The 15824-nt window shown below is 36.7% G+C and overlaps 1 protein-coding gene and 1 non-coding gene across 6 annotated transcripts in view; both read left to right on the top strand.

Moving 5' to 3' along the window:
* Positions 1-13454, top strand: part of BTBD8 (BTB domain containing 8) — a 96192-nt gene extending 82738 nt beyond the window's left edge. For all 5 annotated transcript variants that reach the window (XM_070367692.1, XM_070367691.1, XM_070367693.1 and 2 more), the window contains 5 exons: positions 3566-4271; positions 4491-4578; positions 5010-5149; positions 6420-8741; positions 10019-13454. In XM_070367692.1, the coding sequence (XP_070223793.1) occupies positions 3566-4271; positions 4491-4578; positions 5010-5149; positions 6420-8741; positions 10019-10488 (3726 nt within the window). In that variant the 3' untranslated portion in view covers positions 10489-13454. The remainder of the gene's footprint in view (positions 1-3565; positions 4272-4490; positions 4579-5009; positions 5150-6419; positions 8742-10018) is intronic.
* On the top strand, positions 11287-11358 carry TRNAE-UUC (transfer RNA glutamic acid (anticodon UUC)). The gene has a single exon. It is a non-coding gene; the product is annotated as a tRNA-Glu (tRNA).
* Positions 13455-15824: the final 2370 nt, after the last annotated feature.

The following is a 15824-nucleotide window of genomic DNA, read 5'->3' as shown; positions in this document are numbered from 1 at the left end:
CTCCTGTACAATGTCATGAACCTCAGTCCATAGTTCATCAGGCACTCTGTCTATCAGAGCTAGTCCCTTAAATCTATTTCTCACTTCCACTGTATAATCATAAGGGATTGATTTAGGTCATGAAAAGACTCTGATGCTGGGAGGGATTGGGGGCAGGAGGAGAAGGGGACGACAGAGGATGAGATGGCTGGATGGCATCACTGACTCAATGGACGTGAGTCTGAGTGAACTCCGGGAGTTGGTGATGGACAGGGAAGCCTGGCGTGCTGCAGTTCATGGGCTCGCAAAGAGTCGGACACAACTGAGTGACTGAACTGAACTGAATGGTCTAGTGGTTTTCCCTACTTTCTTCAATTTAAGTCTCAATTTGACAAAAGGAGTTCATGATCTGAGCCACAGTCAGCTCCCGGTCTTGTTTTTGCTGACTGTATAGAGCTTCTCCATCTTTGGCTGCAAAGAATATAATCAGTCTGATTTCGGTGTTGACCATCTGGTGATGTCCATGTGTAGTCTTCTCTTGTGTTGTTGGAAGATGGTGTTTGCTATGACCAGTGCGATCTCTTGGCAAAACTCTATTAGCCTTTGCCCTGCTTCATTCCGTATTTCAAGGCCAAATTTGCCTCTCTTTCCAGGTATCTCTTGACTTCCTACTTTTGCATTCCAGTCCCCTATAATGAAAAGGACATCTTTTTTGGTTGTTAGTTCTAAAAGGTCTTGTAGGTCTTCACTGAACTATTCAACTTCAGCTTATTCAGCATTACTGGTTGAGGCATAAACTTGGATTACTGTGATATTGAATGGTTTGTCTTGGAAATGAACAGAGATCATTCTGTCGTTTTTGAGATTGCATCCAAGTACTGCATTTCGGACTCTTTTGTTGACCATGATGGCCACTCCATTTCTTCTGAGGGATTCCTGCCCGCAATAGTAGATATAATGGTCATCTGAGTTAAATTCACCCATTCCAGTCCATCTTAGTTCTCTGATTCTTAGAATGTCGACATTCACTCTTGCCATCTCCTGTTTGACCACTTCCAATTTGCCGTAATTTATGGACCTAACATTCCAGGTTCCTATGCAATATTGCTCTGTACAGCATCGGACCTTGCTTCTATCACCAGTCACACCAACAACTGGGTATTGTATTTGCTTTTGGCTCCATCCCTTCATTCTTTCTGGAGTTATTTCTCCACTGATCTCCAGTAGCATATTGGGCACTTACTGACCTGGTGAGTTCCTCTTTCAGTATCCTATCATTTTGCCTTTTCATAGTGCTCATGGGGTTCTCAAGGCAAGAACACTGAAGTGGTTTGCCATTCCATTCTGTAGTGGACCACATTCTGTCAGACCTCTCCACCATGACCCACCCGTCTTGGGTGGCCCCACAGGGCATGGCTTAGTTTCACTGGGTTAGCCAAGGCTGTGGTCCATGTGATTAGATTGACTAGTTTTCTGTGATTATGGTTTCAGTGTGTCTGCCCTCTGATGCCCTCTCGCAACACTTACCATCTTACTTGGGTTTCCCTTACCTTGGACATGGGGTGTCTCTTCATGGCTGCTCCAGCAAAGCGCAGCCACTGCTCCTTACCTTGGACAAGGGATATCTCCTCACCGCCGCCCCTCCTGACCTTGAACGTGGAGTAGCTCCTCTCAGCCCTCCTGTGCCCGTGCAGCCACCTACTCCATATATTATATAAATACTTTAAAATAAATAGACTCCAGGATAGAGTAAATTATGTAAGATTAGTTTTAAAGGTGGGAAGAGGTCTAACATCAGAGTCTTCCTGGTCTTAAGTATTAAAAATAGAGAAATTTATTTTTTGAGCTAAGATTTGATCAAGAAAACAAAATCGAGGACCAAGCCTATTTGAAGTTTACAAGTATTACACAGAATCCTAGTACACTGCACTGAATGGGACCAGTCTGTACCCCTAAATATGCATAATTTGAGGCCCAGAGACGTTAATAATGAGTTCTTAAATATCTGAGATTTTTTTCTTCATTTAGAAGCAAAGTTAGAATAAGAATCTAATTATTCTTTATACCTTGCTTTTTGCTAAACTTAACTAGCTTATTTATTATTTATGTATATATGTATGTGTATGTGAACATAAACACACACTTACCTATTTCTATCTTAAACAAATTTTCATTGTAAATAGAAGCTTTTTATATTTCGAAATAACTAGACCTTGAACTGTATATCAATATATGCTCAAGGTGGATAACCATCATCACACGTTCTTTGAGTACCCAGTGTGTGAAGGGCCTGGTGCTAAGGGATCAAAGAAGACAACACAGGTTCTGCCTCACACCTCTACAATTTCATAACAGCCTTCCAATGGAGGGGGGGCAGTATTTACATAAAAAGTGGCAATATATTCTTAAAATTTTATTCTATAATTCATACCAGTTATTCACTTCCATACAAGGTTGGTTCTAACCAAAATGATAAAGTAGGTGAATTGTCTTTAGTGCCCTTCTATTTTCCTCTTTTTACCTATTTCATTTGTCTTTAGGACCCCTGTTCTTTTCTCCAGACAACCAATACTGTATTAAGATGCTGTGGGTGATGTTTATGGGTTTGGGTTTTTTTTGTTTTTTTTTTTGCTCTTCCCCTGCCCTCAAAACCAAACTTTTCAAATGTCAGTGTGTTATTTCCCAGAAGTTTCCCTCTGGCCCTTGCCTCCAGAGGACTAAATATTCAGTGATAAAGTTTCTGGCATTTGGTAAATAGGATTGAAGAGAGAATTTTTGGTGAAAAATCATTATGATGTCCCTCACAGCTTACCATGTAATGACTACCTGCTTAAAGCAGTAAATCTTGAGCTCAAGTCCTAGTTCAGTCCCTTTTCATCATGTGCATGCATGTGAGTGCTAAGTCGCTTCAGTCATGTCTGATTATTTGCGACCCTATGGATTATAGCCTGCTAGGCTTCTCTGTCCGTGGGATTTTCCAGCCCACAGAGTGGGCTGCCGTGCCCTCCTCCAGGAGATCTTCCTGACCCGGATACTGAACCCTTGTCTCTTACATCTCCTGCATTGGCAGGTGGGTTTCTTTACCACTAGCATCACCTGGGAAGCCCATGGCCTTGGGTAAATTCCATACCTGCTTTAACCCCTGGTTTCTTGTCTAAGAAATGGAGATAGCAGCAGGAGATATCTTACAGAATTGTTGTGAGGAATACGTGAGATGATATATGAAAAGCATTTTAGCACAAAACCTGGGAGTGGGCTTTCAAAAAATGTGGGATACTATCGTTTACCCAAGGCATCCTAATACTGTTAAGTGTTCATCTCTACCGTAATTTCGTAAAGTTAAATAGTATGCCTTTTTAAAAGTAGAATTTTCTATTAATTGTTGTTTGTTGTATTTCAGATTTGATTAAGGTAAGGTGATCAAAGACACATTTAAGTGATCCAAGATAATTCAAGTTTTAAGTGGCCCTAAATCATAATGTGAATTTTGCGGCTTTTTCCTCTTTGAAAAACTGGCTATTGAAACATAAAGCATTACGTGTCAAAGACTTGTCAAAATACAAAGTATTTTTTTTCTTTTTTGTAGCAAAGAAAACAGGTTTCTGACTGTGGTGCTATAAAAAACAAATCCGCTGGAGGAAGTAACAAGCAAGAGTGTCTGAGTTATCTCTCTGCTCATCAGAAGATGAAATCTGATGGATTAGGAGCCTCTGGACATTCATCAAGTACTAATAGAAATTCTATAAATAAAACTTTGAAGCATGATGATTTAAAGGAAAAGGATCCAAAACCAGCATCCAAGAGTACAAAAGAATTAAAAACTGTGGAAAAAAATGTTTCTGGAAAGCCCAAAGCTATCATAAAGCCCAAAACGGAAAATAGTGATAATGCAAAGTCAACAAACCTGTCACCTAGACAAGCTGTGGAAAGATCAGCAACAGCAGCAGCAAATGAACAGAAAAATTCAGGAAATGGAAAAGGAGTGAGAAATCAGGAAGAGCAAATTACAGGTGCCAGACCCAAGGTACTCACTGGAAATTTAAATGTGCAAACCAAAGCAAAGCCTTTGAAGAAAGTGACAGGCAAAGATTCTCCACACCTCCGAATGGCAGGGCCCTCCAGCAGATCTACAAATTCAAGTATGGAATTACTGACTTCCACTGACTCTCTAGATGAACCAAAAGAAAATGGGTCAATGAAAGAGAAGCTTCCTGGTCATAAACCTTCCTCTTGTGACTCTCGAGGACAGACTGTGAAAAACAGCGTAGAAGGTATCAAAACTTCCACTGTAGGTGAGTTTTAGCACTCTGATACTTTTATTTAGTTTCAAATGCCAAAAAGAATTTAGTTACATATATTTATGCAAACTGAGGAAAAAGTTTTTCTCATTCTAACATTTAATTTTGTATATATTGTATTTAATTTTGTATATATTGTATGACCAGTGAATTTATACATAATTATTACATAGTTACTGTTCAATCTCATGACTCACTCATCTTCATTTACAGCAATGAAATCTCGACCTGTTTCAAAAGATACCAATGGAATTTCCAATAAAAAAAGCACTCATGAACAGGAATCTAATACACATAACAGGTAAGTCTTCATTATTTTACCTAGACATTAGCTTTCTCTGGAAGTCAATCATATACCAACTTCTAGCTAAATATTGTTAAAATATTTTTCCTTAGAAAACTTAATATATTTATATAATGATACTTTAAAACTTATTATACAAAATGATAGAAGAATAATGTATCCTTGTGGCACCTAATTATGCATTGCTTTCCCATAATTGAGCTACAGTTTTATAAACTTAAACACTTACAAACATATGACTTTTTCTATTTTCAGAAAAGAGATATTTTTTACTTCTTTGAGAAAAAGTGTTTTTCTTTTTGCTTTTTTTTTAATTGACATTTAATTGATGTACAGTGTTGTGAAAAACTGTATTTCATGCATGGGTCTTTTAAAAAATTATGTTTCAGAGTCTCAGTGTAATACTGAACACAAATAATTTTTCTTAGTGTGCTAAAGAAGATCACCAGCAAAGGATACAGTGATCCAGTACCACAGGCAATTTTAAAAAAAAGGGGAAATGGCAATGGATGTGCTACAGCTCCGCAGAGGACAAAGAATGCCACAGCTAATCTTGCTAAAACTCAAGGTAAAGTTGAAATACTCCTAGGTTTTACTTCTTTGTTTAAATGGAATAAGCAGAACTCTGATTCTGGAACTTCAGCAACAGATAAGCAAAATACAACATGACTTCACTCATTTTACATTCATTTCATACTTCAGAGACAAGATTTTATTCTTCCACTTTTCAGACAAGTATTTTGGTATTTTGGGGTATAAGTTTACTCTTTATTTTCTTTTGTGAAAATCATATTAAGGGAGTCACTAGGCTATCTGCATTTCTGGTCCTTCTGTATATTATGCTTGTGTTTCTTCAAAGCTTCACTGATAACTCTAAGAATTCCATCTGCAAAGCCATCACTAAAGAGCTCTTTAAAAACTAATGGTACAGTCTAGAGAGCTGTCATACGTAGGAAGGAAGAATTTTCTCTCTAGACTCTGTGCTGTGCCTGTTGTTTTCCATGTTGTAAGAAAGAGAAGAATACTGATCAGATTGCATAGTTTGCTAATATAATAACAGATTTTAAAAATTAATTTGCTTCATGCATTAAGCATTCACATATGTAAGAGCAGTTTGTAAAATGCTAAACACAGTTCTGATGTAGGTAATGAATTAATACTGAAAGTAAATTTTAAAATAAGCCAGAGAAAAATTGTTCATATTCTAATAACAGATAAAAATTAAACATTTAACAAGATTTGGTAATTCTATTTGACAGTTTTAAATGCTCAAAATATCATCTCTAGAACTTCAACCATTATAAACAAGTGAATTCTCAAAATCAATCCTCTTTCCTTCCAGTAACCAGCTTTAGTTTCAACTGCAGATCTAAGTTGTTAACCCTAATGAGCTATAATAATAATGATCTGGTTATGAGAAATAAATTATTTTTTTACTGTTGGAAGAAAAAATTGCAACAATTTCAACATTTCTATTTTGTATTTAGTTTGCTTCTCCTTTTCAACTGTGTGGAACAGTCTATTTTCCGCCCCTAGAACTTCAAAGGGAAGACCCTTATAACTCTCTTGGCATAAGAAAACCAGATTTTTCTACCTGCATATATTTATGCAAATCCAATTCTGGCATAAGATTCAATGCTCTTTGCTTGAAGAAGAGAGAGCCTATTTTAATAATTTTACTTAAGATGCTGCAATAACTCCTAATTTGTAATTGTCCATTTGATCTTATGTTACCATTTCATCATGTTATCTTTTTGTTTCTTTTAAAGGATTTTAAAAACCATATTGAATTTCACTCACAAACTGGAAGATATATTTTTTTAATTTTCTTTTCTTAGGATCCCAAGGATCACCAAATTCAGTAAAATCTTCAGTCTCTTCAAGGCAATCTGATGAAAATGTGACAAAATTGGACCACAGTGTAACTACAGATAAACAGACGCCTAAGAGAAAAATTGTCAAGCAAGGACAAACAGCTTTGCCTAAGATTGGTGCAAAAAAGGTCACAGTGCCTAAAAACCCAAATCAACCCAAAAGAGGTGAAAATTTGAATAATAAAGATGCAAAACCGAAAACACTTCCTGAACAGGTTATACTGAAGACTCTGCCTTCTTCTCAGAGACCTTTAAAAAGTGAACCATCTGTTGTCCAAAAAAGTGTGTCTCTTGATGTGTGTGACAATAATAACAAAGGCAGTGTTTCTGAACAGAAGCCTCATGAACCTCTAACTAATCTCACAGCCAAAACCAGTGATGCAGAAGCATTTCAGTCACCATGCATACTCGACTCACAGAAGACACTGAACAATCAAGAAAAAGAGAAGTTGGTGTTAGAATGCCAAAATATTTCAAATCTGGATAAATTAATAAAACGTGAACTGGAATCAAAACAGATCTGTTCAGTTAAAAGTGAAACAAATGTTTCTGGCCACAAAAAAATAGATCACTGCACCACAGCTAAAATACCTTGTCATTCTGATGAGACTGATAATGTCGATCCAAAATGTTATAGTACCACTGCTCTAAAATCCATGATTTCAAATCCTAAAGAAAACTCTTTGAACTCTAATCCAGTTTGTGACTTAGACTCAGCACACGTAGAACAACTCCATTCAGAATTAGATAGGAAGAAGCAAGTAGGGAGAAAAGATACAAACCAAAAATTAAGCATTAAATGTGTGAAAGATGTTTTACCTTGGGTTCCTGAAAAGACAAATGGTACCTTAAATTCTGGTCAAGATGACAGAAAATCTAAAATTCATGTAGAAGAACAGACAGTTCCTAGTCAGTTGTCTGATGACTCTGCCATGAATGAAGACAATCATGCTACAGTAGAGTCACATATTTCCTCCAAGTGTTTTTTGGAACAAATATCAGGGAAAAATTCTAAAGATACGGAAACAACAGAAACTTCAGAGAGCCACGAAACTCCAGAAGCACCATTCATGAGTCACTGGAATTTGAGTACCAATGTTCTGCATCAGAGAGAGAGTCCTGAATCAGACAGTGGCAGTGTCACAACATCCTCTGATGACATAAAGCCCAGATCTGAAGACTATGATGCTGGAGGGTCTCAGGATGATGATGGGTCAAATGACAGAGGGGTTTCTAAATGTGGCACTATGCTGTGCCATGATTTTCTTGGAAGGAGCAGCAGTGATACCAGTACTCCTGAAGAATTCAAAATATATGATAGCAACTTAAGAATTGAAGTGAAAATGAAAAAGCAAGGTAGTAGTGATCTTTTCCAAGTTAATTCAACAAGTGATGATGAGATTCCCAGGAAAAGGCCAGAAATTTGGTCTCGGTCTACAATAGTTCATCCTAGGGAAAAAGAAAATATTCCACGAGGCAGTGTCCAGTTTGTACAGGAGGTAGATCAGGTTTCTTCCTCAGCAGATGAAACAGAAGATGAAAGGTCTGAAGCTGAAAATGTTGCAGAAAATTTCTCTACATCTAACCCAGCTCTTCAGCAGTTTCAGGGGATAATTAATCTAGCTTTTGAAGATGCAACTGAAAATGAAAGTCATGAGTTTCGTGTAACTAAGAGTTTTAAAAGGTCTGTTTTACTTTCCGTAGATGAATGTGAAGAGATAGGATCTGATGAAGGGGAGGTCCATGCTCTCTTTCAACCTTCTGTAGATTCTCTCTCACCTTCTGATGTTTTTGATGGCATTTCTCATGAACATCATGGAAGGACCTGCTACTCCAGATACTCACATGGAAGTGAAGGTAGTGTTTTAGAATGCAGACAAAAGAAAAGCAATACTATATATAAAAACAAAAGCTTTCCCTTGGGTCTTAGTAGCGTTGACTCATCAAGAAAAGATAAACAGAGTGCTTCAGCCACAGAAAAAAAGGGTACAACAGATGTCCTGTCCAAAGGAGGCATACAGCTTCCTCCCGGAGATAAAGTATGTAGTGGAAGCAATGTGGATAATGACTTTGAGACACACAGCAAATTTTCAGATAGTGATATAAAATCTCAAGAAAGACCATGTCATTTGGAACTTCGTCAAAGAGAATCCAATTCCGACATACCAAAGAACAGCTTCACAAAGTCTCTGGACTCCTGTCGGAGTCAAGTTCTGCCTCAGGAAGGTCAAGTGAAAGAAAGCCATTCTACAGCTACCGAAAAAGCTAATATTGCTTTATCTGCAGGTAATGTACAGAAATAGACATGCTAAATTCATAAGAAAATGAGTTTATAGAATCTTAAAGTTGTCGGTAGCCCCTGAATGTTATATTTTAGTTAGGATAACTGCTTAAGCAACAGATTCAAATTTTAAATGAAAACTGGAATTTCTTAATAGAATGAAAATTAGCTAGTTGCTCTTAATTGTTCACTTAAAATCTTAGTGAAAAATTAACATCTAATAAAAATTTTGGTTGTTTATAGAGCTAACCTACTAAGAGATTTTGAGTAAAGAGAAAAACATAGTTTGCTATTATTTAGTTATTTATGTCTAATTTAACATAGGAATTCTTGACTATTAGAAATTTTATTATACATTGGATATGATTTATGAACTATGCTAATATATATCTAAGAGGGCTGTGCAATAAGTATAGTAATATGTAACTAAAAACACTGAAGTATTTTAACTAGATTAATTATTAAAATTTATATGCATTTTACAGAGATTAAGACTTTCAGGATCACTATAATTCAGTTCTAAAATTTTCAAGTAAAAAGATAAATTTCTTTAAAGAGATTATATTTAGAGAAATGATAACATATGAAAAAAGCCCAGGCTTATTTCATATGTATAGATGGTTTCCTGTCTAATTGTTTTGTGTGTTTGTCTTCCTTATTATTGTAATTTGAACTATGACCCACATTTAAAATATGCAATAGTGGCTGATTGAGTAGCTATTGTATACCAGAATGAAGAAAAATACTTACCGATAGTCCCTGTTCAGCAAAATCACAAGAGCAGGGAGCTCTTAAAGTTGTACCTTTTTGTTTGTCCTTGCTTGCATCCTTCTTTGCATGTGCAATGTACAAGGAAGTCTTTAGATAAAATGTATTGATTCTCCCTTTGAAACTGACTTACCTTAAACATCACCATCAAATAACCATGTCCTTTTTTCTCTTTAAGTTTCTATTGTAGTGAATTAGATATATGTGTGCATTCTGTTTATGTTTAAATAATTTTTGTTTTCTGTATCACAAGCTTTTACATTAAATTATGGAGAATTATGATTAGTTTCTTGTGTTGATTTTCCTGTTAAACATTACCTTCAAGTTTTTTTTTTAAACAGAGAAAAAGAAATGCCTCAAAAATCTTCTCAATTTTGTATAAATGTTATTTTTCCCATTCTGTGGGGGTTTTTTTGGACTATAACTGTTATATTGTGTTAATAGTTCTACAGAACTCTGAGGGGGTACCAACATGTGCAATTTTTACATTGTGTAGTATTATGAATTATTTCAGGAGACATAGATGGTTGTGACACAGTGGCACAAATCTACATGTATGACCATCGGCCTTCAAAAACCCTGTCTCCAATATATGAGATGGATGTAACAGAAGCATTTGAGCAGAAAATGGAATCAGAAACACAAGGTACAGACATGGATTTTGAAGATGAGCAACACTTTGCAAAACAAGACTGGACACTATTAAAGCAACTGCTCTCTGAACAGGACTCTAACTTAAATATCACAAATTCTGTTCCTGAAGACTTAAATTTAGCACAGTATCTAATTAATCAGACACTACTTTTAGCACGAGACAGCTCAAAACCTCAGGGTAAAGCACATGTAGACACTTTGAACAGATGGAGTGAACTAACATCTCCATTTGATGATTCCTCAGCAAGCATTACCATGGCTAGTTTTTCCTCTGAAGAATGTTCACCCCAAGGGGAATGGACAATTCTGGAACTGGAAACTCAGCATTAAGAGTGTTAACACTTCAGAAAATGTTAAAATATGCCACCTCTTTATTTTTTTGACGTTTCTATTGTATCCAAATGATAACCGCATTAGCCAGATTTAGTCTGTCCTTACTATTGAGGAGGTCTTTCCAATTTAGTTGGTTTATTAATATGATATCATATGTAGAAAAAAGTGTTTTTTTTCCTAAAAATCTTGAGCATGTTTTCTATAATTATTGGAGAATTTAGAAGACCTATAAGGAAACCCTTGCTTTAGTTTTCCTTTCCTAACTGGTCAGTTACTTGTTTATCATTCAATAATTTAAAATGTGAATGCACAAGTAGAACAGTCCCTTTTTTCTCTGCATATGGTAACAATAATTTAACAATAAAAAAAACTTATCATGCTTGTGTCAATTTATGTAGAGTTAATCTGTGACGTTCAAACTCAAGTTGATGTGGTTAGGCTGATAGCTAGTATTACGAAAAATCTTCACTTTTCCAGCCATTTAGATCCAGGAAATTGTTAAGTAAATGCATCTCAAATTTCATTGACATTTTTACTAAAACAAGAGAAGCAGAATTTCCTGTACCTCTTTTGGGGGATATATCCAGAGAAAGGCATCTGCTGTTATTCAAAAGAAGTAGGAAAACTGTCCATCAGTTTTATCTGTACAGTAATTCCTTTGGATGGTGGGATATAATAGAATTGGCATCTCTCAAAGCTTTGAAACTGACTCATAATTTCTCTAAAATATATCAGAAGTAAAAAAATCTTTTGGTTTAGAATTCCTTTAGTAATTTAACAAAGTTTTGGGGGAATTCCCTGGTGGTCCAGTGGTTAGGACTCCGTGCTTTCAATGCTGTGGCCCAGATTCAATCCCTGGTCAGGGAACTAAGATCCCATAAGCCAAGCAGTGCAGCCAAAAATGAAAATAAATTAATTCACAAAGTTTTCAACAAATGATAACAATAGAGATAATCTGTAACTATTTTGAATATCAACACCTATTAAATATACAATCATTTGGCATTCTTACACATTAGTTAATGTTAGCTACTAACCTGTTATACCATAAATTCGGTATGCTTTTTTTTAACTAGAAGCTCTGCAGGGGGCACTCATTCATTCAGTCAAGACACACATTTGTTCTAGGCTCTGAAGTGTGAAGATAAAGTTTGATTCCTGCTCCTCAAAACTGAGTTCAGTTTCTAATGAGAGGAAACCATATAAAGTCAAAAACAGTATTATAAGAACTTTGTATCTTAAAAGCTGGATGGGAATTTAGAGGTTAGTTTAATCCCTTCAAATTCCCAAGGAGGATTCTGAAGCCCAGAGGAATTTTTAAAGTGCCCAAGGTCCCACACTGATTTGTGAGCCAGAATCCAATATTCCTTAATTTCAGTTTGATGTTATTTCTACTCCACAACATACTTCATTTGGTATATGATAGAGTCAGAAACAGCACAGATTCTCAAGACAGTGTGTTATTTTCTTTTTCTCCAAATGTGAAATTGTTATTTTAATAAACTACCTCAGAAGTTTACAAATTTATTACTGAAACTTCATTTCTTTCATGTCATACATGCAAATAGATAGTAGGGAATGAGATTTGTATAGTATGACACCTTAGGTAATTTCAGGAGTATGCTTTCTTATCATGCGCTTTTATGAACAACATATCTACCAGTCTGTTTCCTGTGGGACTCTGGACTAGTTCTTTATCATTCAGGAAACATATATTGAAAAATAATTGCTGAAATTTACTTAGCACTTATTAGATGTTAGACACTATGCTTGTTGTCGTTCAGTCACTCAGTCCTGTCCAACTCTTTGTGATCCCATGGACTGCAGCATGCCAGGCTTCCCTGCCCTTCACTGTCTCCCAGAGTTTATGTCCATTGAATTGGTGATGCCATCCAACCATCTCGTCCTCTGTTGTCCCCTTCTACTCCTGCCTTCAATCTTTCCCAGCATCAGGGTCTTCTTCCAGTGAGTCAGCTGTTCGTATCAGGTGGCCAAAGTATTGGAGTTTCCCCTTCAGCATCAGTCCTTCCAATGAATATTCAGGACTGATTTCCTTTAGGATTGACTGGTTGGATCTCCTTTTAGTCCAAGGGACTCTCAAGAGTCTTCTCTAGCACCACAGTTCAAAAGCATCAGTTCTTCAGCACTCAACCTTTATAGTCCAACTCTCACATCCATACATGACTACTGGAAAAACCATAGCTTTGACTATACAGACCTTTATCAGCAAAGTGATGTCTCTGCTTTTTAATACACTGTCTAGGTTTGTCACAGCTTTTCTTCCAAGAAGCGTCTTTTAATTCCATGGCTGCAATCACCGTCTGCAGTGATTTTGGAGCCCAAGAAAATAAAGTCTGTCACTATTTCCATTTTTTTCCCATCTATTTGCCATGAAGTGATGGGACCAGATGCGGTGATCTTAGTTTTTTGAATGTTGACCTTTAAACCAGCTTTTTCACTCTCCTCTTTCACCTTCATCAAGAGGCTCTTTAGTTCCTCTTCACTTTCTGCCATTAGGGTGGTGTCATCTGCATATCTGAGGTTATTGATATTTCTCCCAGCAATTTTGATTCCAACTTGAGCTTCAACCAGCCTGACACTGTACTAAATGCTTTAAATATGCATTAACATTTAATTCTCACAACAGTTCTATGAGATATGTGTTCTTACCTTTTTTTTTTTTTTTTCCCCAAAACAAGAGACACCTCGGGAAGGGGCACCTGGCCAGAGAGCAGCAGGGTAAGGGAACCCAGGAGAGCTGTTCTCTTCATCATTATTACACCTGAGGAAACTGATGTAGCATCCTTACCTGAGATGAGCTATCCCAGTGGAAGGAACTAAAAGAGAATTAACACATTATACTGTCGTTTGGCGGATAACAATTGTGTATGGTCAGAGTTGTAAGAGCTCAGAGAGAAAAGCTATGAACAGATTGTCAGGAAGGAAAGATTAGAGAAAGCTTCTTAGGGCAAATAATATTCAGTGAATGACTTTATAGAATTTATTTAAAGAAAGGGCTTGATGGCTACAATCTTATTGGAAGTGTAGGTCAGGCAACCTGACTTGAAGATGCACTTTTATTGAAAGTACTTTGCTTTTTAAAGTCAGGAATAAGACAAGGGTGCCCACTTTCACCATTACTATTCAAATATAGTTTTGGAAGTTTTGGCCACAGCAATCAGAGCAGAAAAAGAAATAAAAGGAATCCAAATTGAAAAGAAGAAGTAAAACTCTCACTATTTGCAGATGACATGATCCTCTACATAGAAAACCCTAAAGACTCCACCAGAAAATTACTAGAACTAATCAATGATTATAGTAAAGTTGCAGGATATAAAATCAACACACAGAAATCCCTTGCATTCCTATACACTAATAATGAGAAAAACAGAAAGAGAAATTAAGGAAACAATTCCATTCACCATTGCAACGAAAAAGAATAAAATACTTAGAATATATCTACCAAGAATATACAGTGGATTAAAGACAATCTCTTTAACAAGTGGTGCTGGGAAATCTGGTCAACCACTTGTAAAAGAATGAAACTAGAACACTTTCTAACACCATATACAAAAATAAACTCAAAATGGATTAAAGATCTCAACATAAGACCAGAAACTATAAAACTCCTAGAGGAGAACATAGGCAAAACACTCTCTGACATACATCACAGCAGGATCCTCTATGACCCACCTCCCAGAATATTGGAAATAAAAGCAAAAATAAACAAATGGGACCTAATTAAACTTAAAAGCTTCTGCACATCAAAGGAAACTATTAGCAAGGTGAAAAGACAGCCTTCAGAATGGGAGAAAATAATAGCAAATGAAGCAACCGACAAACAACTAATCTCAAAATATACAAGCAACTCCTACAGCTCAACTCCAGAAAAATAAATGACCCAATCAAAAAATGGGCCAAAGATCTAAATAGACATTTCTCCAAAGAAGACATACAGATGGCTAACAAACACTTGAAAAGATGCTCAACATCACTCATTATCAGAGAAATGCAAATCAAAACCACTATGAGGTACCATTTCACACCAGTCAGAATGGCTGCGGTCCAAAAGTCTACAAATAATAAATGCTGGAGAGGGTGTGGAGAAAAGGGAACCCTCTTACACTGTTGGTGGGAATGCAAACTAGTACAGCCACTATGGAGAACAGTGTGGAGATTCCTTAAAAACTGGAAATAGAACTGCCTTATGATCCAGCAATCCCACTGCTGGGCATGCACACTGAGGAAACCAGAAGGGAAAGAGACACATGTACCCCAATGTTCATCGGTGTTTATAATAGCCAAATGGAAGCAACCTAGATGTCCATCAGCAGATGAATGGTTAAGAAAGCTGTGGTAATACACAATGGAGTATTACTCAGCCATTAAAAAGAATACATTTGAATCAGTTCTAATGAGGTGGATGAAACTGGAGCCTATTATACAGAGTGAAGTAAGCCAGAAGGAAAAACATAAATACAGTATACTAACGCATATATATGGAATTTAGAAAGATGGTAACGATAACCCTGTATACGAGACAGCAAAAGAGACACTGATGTATAGAACAGTCTTATGGACTCTGTGGGAGAGGGTGGGAAGATTTGGGAGAATGGCATTGAAACATGTGAAATGTCATGTATGAAACGAAATGCCAGTCCAGGTTCAGTGCACGATGCTGGATGCTTGGGGCTGGTGCGCTGGGAAGACCCAGGGGATGGTATGGGGAGGGGGAGGGAGGAGGGTTCAGGATGGGGAGCATGTGTATATCTGAAATTAAAAAAAAAAAAAAAAAAAAACTAACCATGGAAAATATGGCTCATCATTAGAGAGACACTGCTATAAGGACTCTGAAGCTTTAGACTAGCAAGAGGGGGTAGGCCCAATGCCCTCACTGTCTCAGCTCAACAGAAAGTAGCCAGAGGGACCTCGATGCCCCTATTCCCAAAACTGGGCCTCCCATCTCTTGAGGGGGTAATGTTGGGTAGTTAGAATAGGAAAATGGCAGTGGCTAAAAGACAAAGAAAGGGAAAAGCCTGTGAAAATGGAAAAAAAAAAAAAAAATTTGAGTTCTTGGTACAGGACTGATAAAGATTGCCAAGAGAGAAGCAACCAAAACTCATATACTTTATGAGCATATGAGTTTGAAATGTCAAGGTGCACACTGAGACTAGTCCATTGGATTTGGACATGAGGACTTTATTCATAGTTTTTGTCAATTTTCTTTAAAGTAGTAGCAAGTACAGTATATACTCATATTGTGGGAATGCAATCTGGTACATTCTCATTCAAAAACTGACAGATATAACTAAACATATTCAAGAAAAACTAGT

This window comes from Bos mutus, chromosome 3 (genome assembly GCF_027580195.1).
Source record: "Bos mutus isolate GX-2022 chromosome 3, NWIPB_WYAK_1.1, whole genome shotgun sequence".
NCBI classification, from domain to species: Eukaryota; Metazoa; Chordata; class Mammalia; order Artiodactyla; family Bovidae; genus Bos; species Bos mutus.
This window is presented reverse-complemented; position numbering and strand designations above follow the sequence as displayed.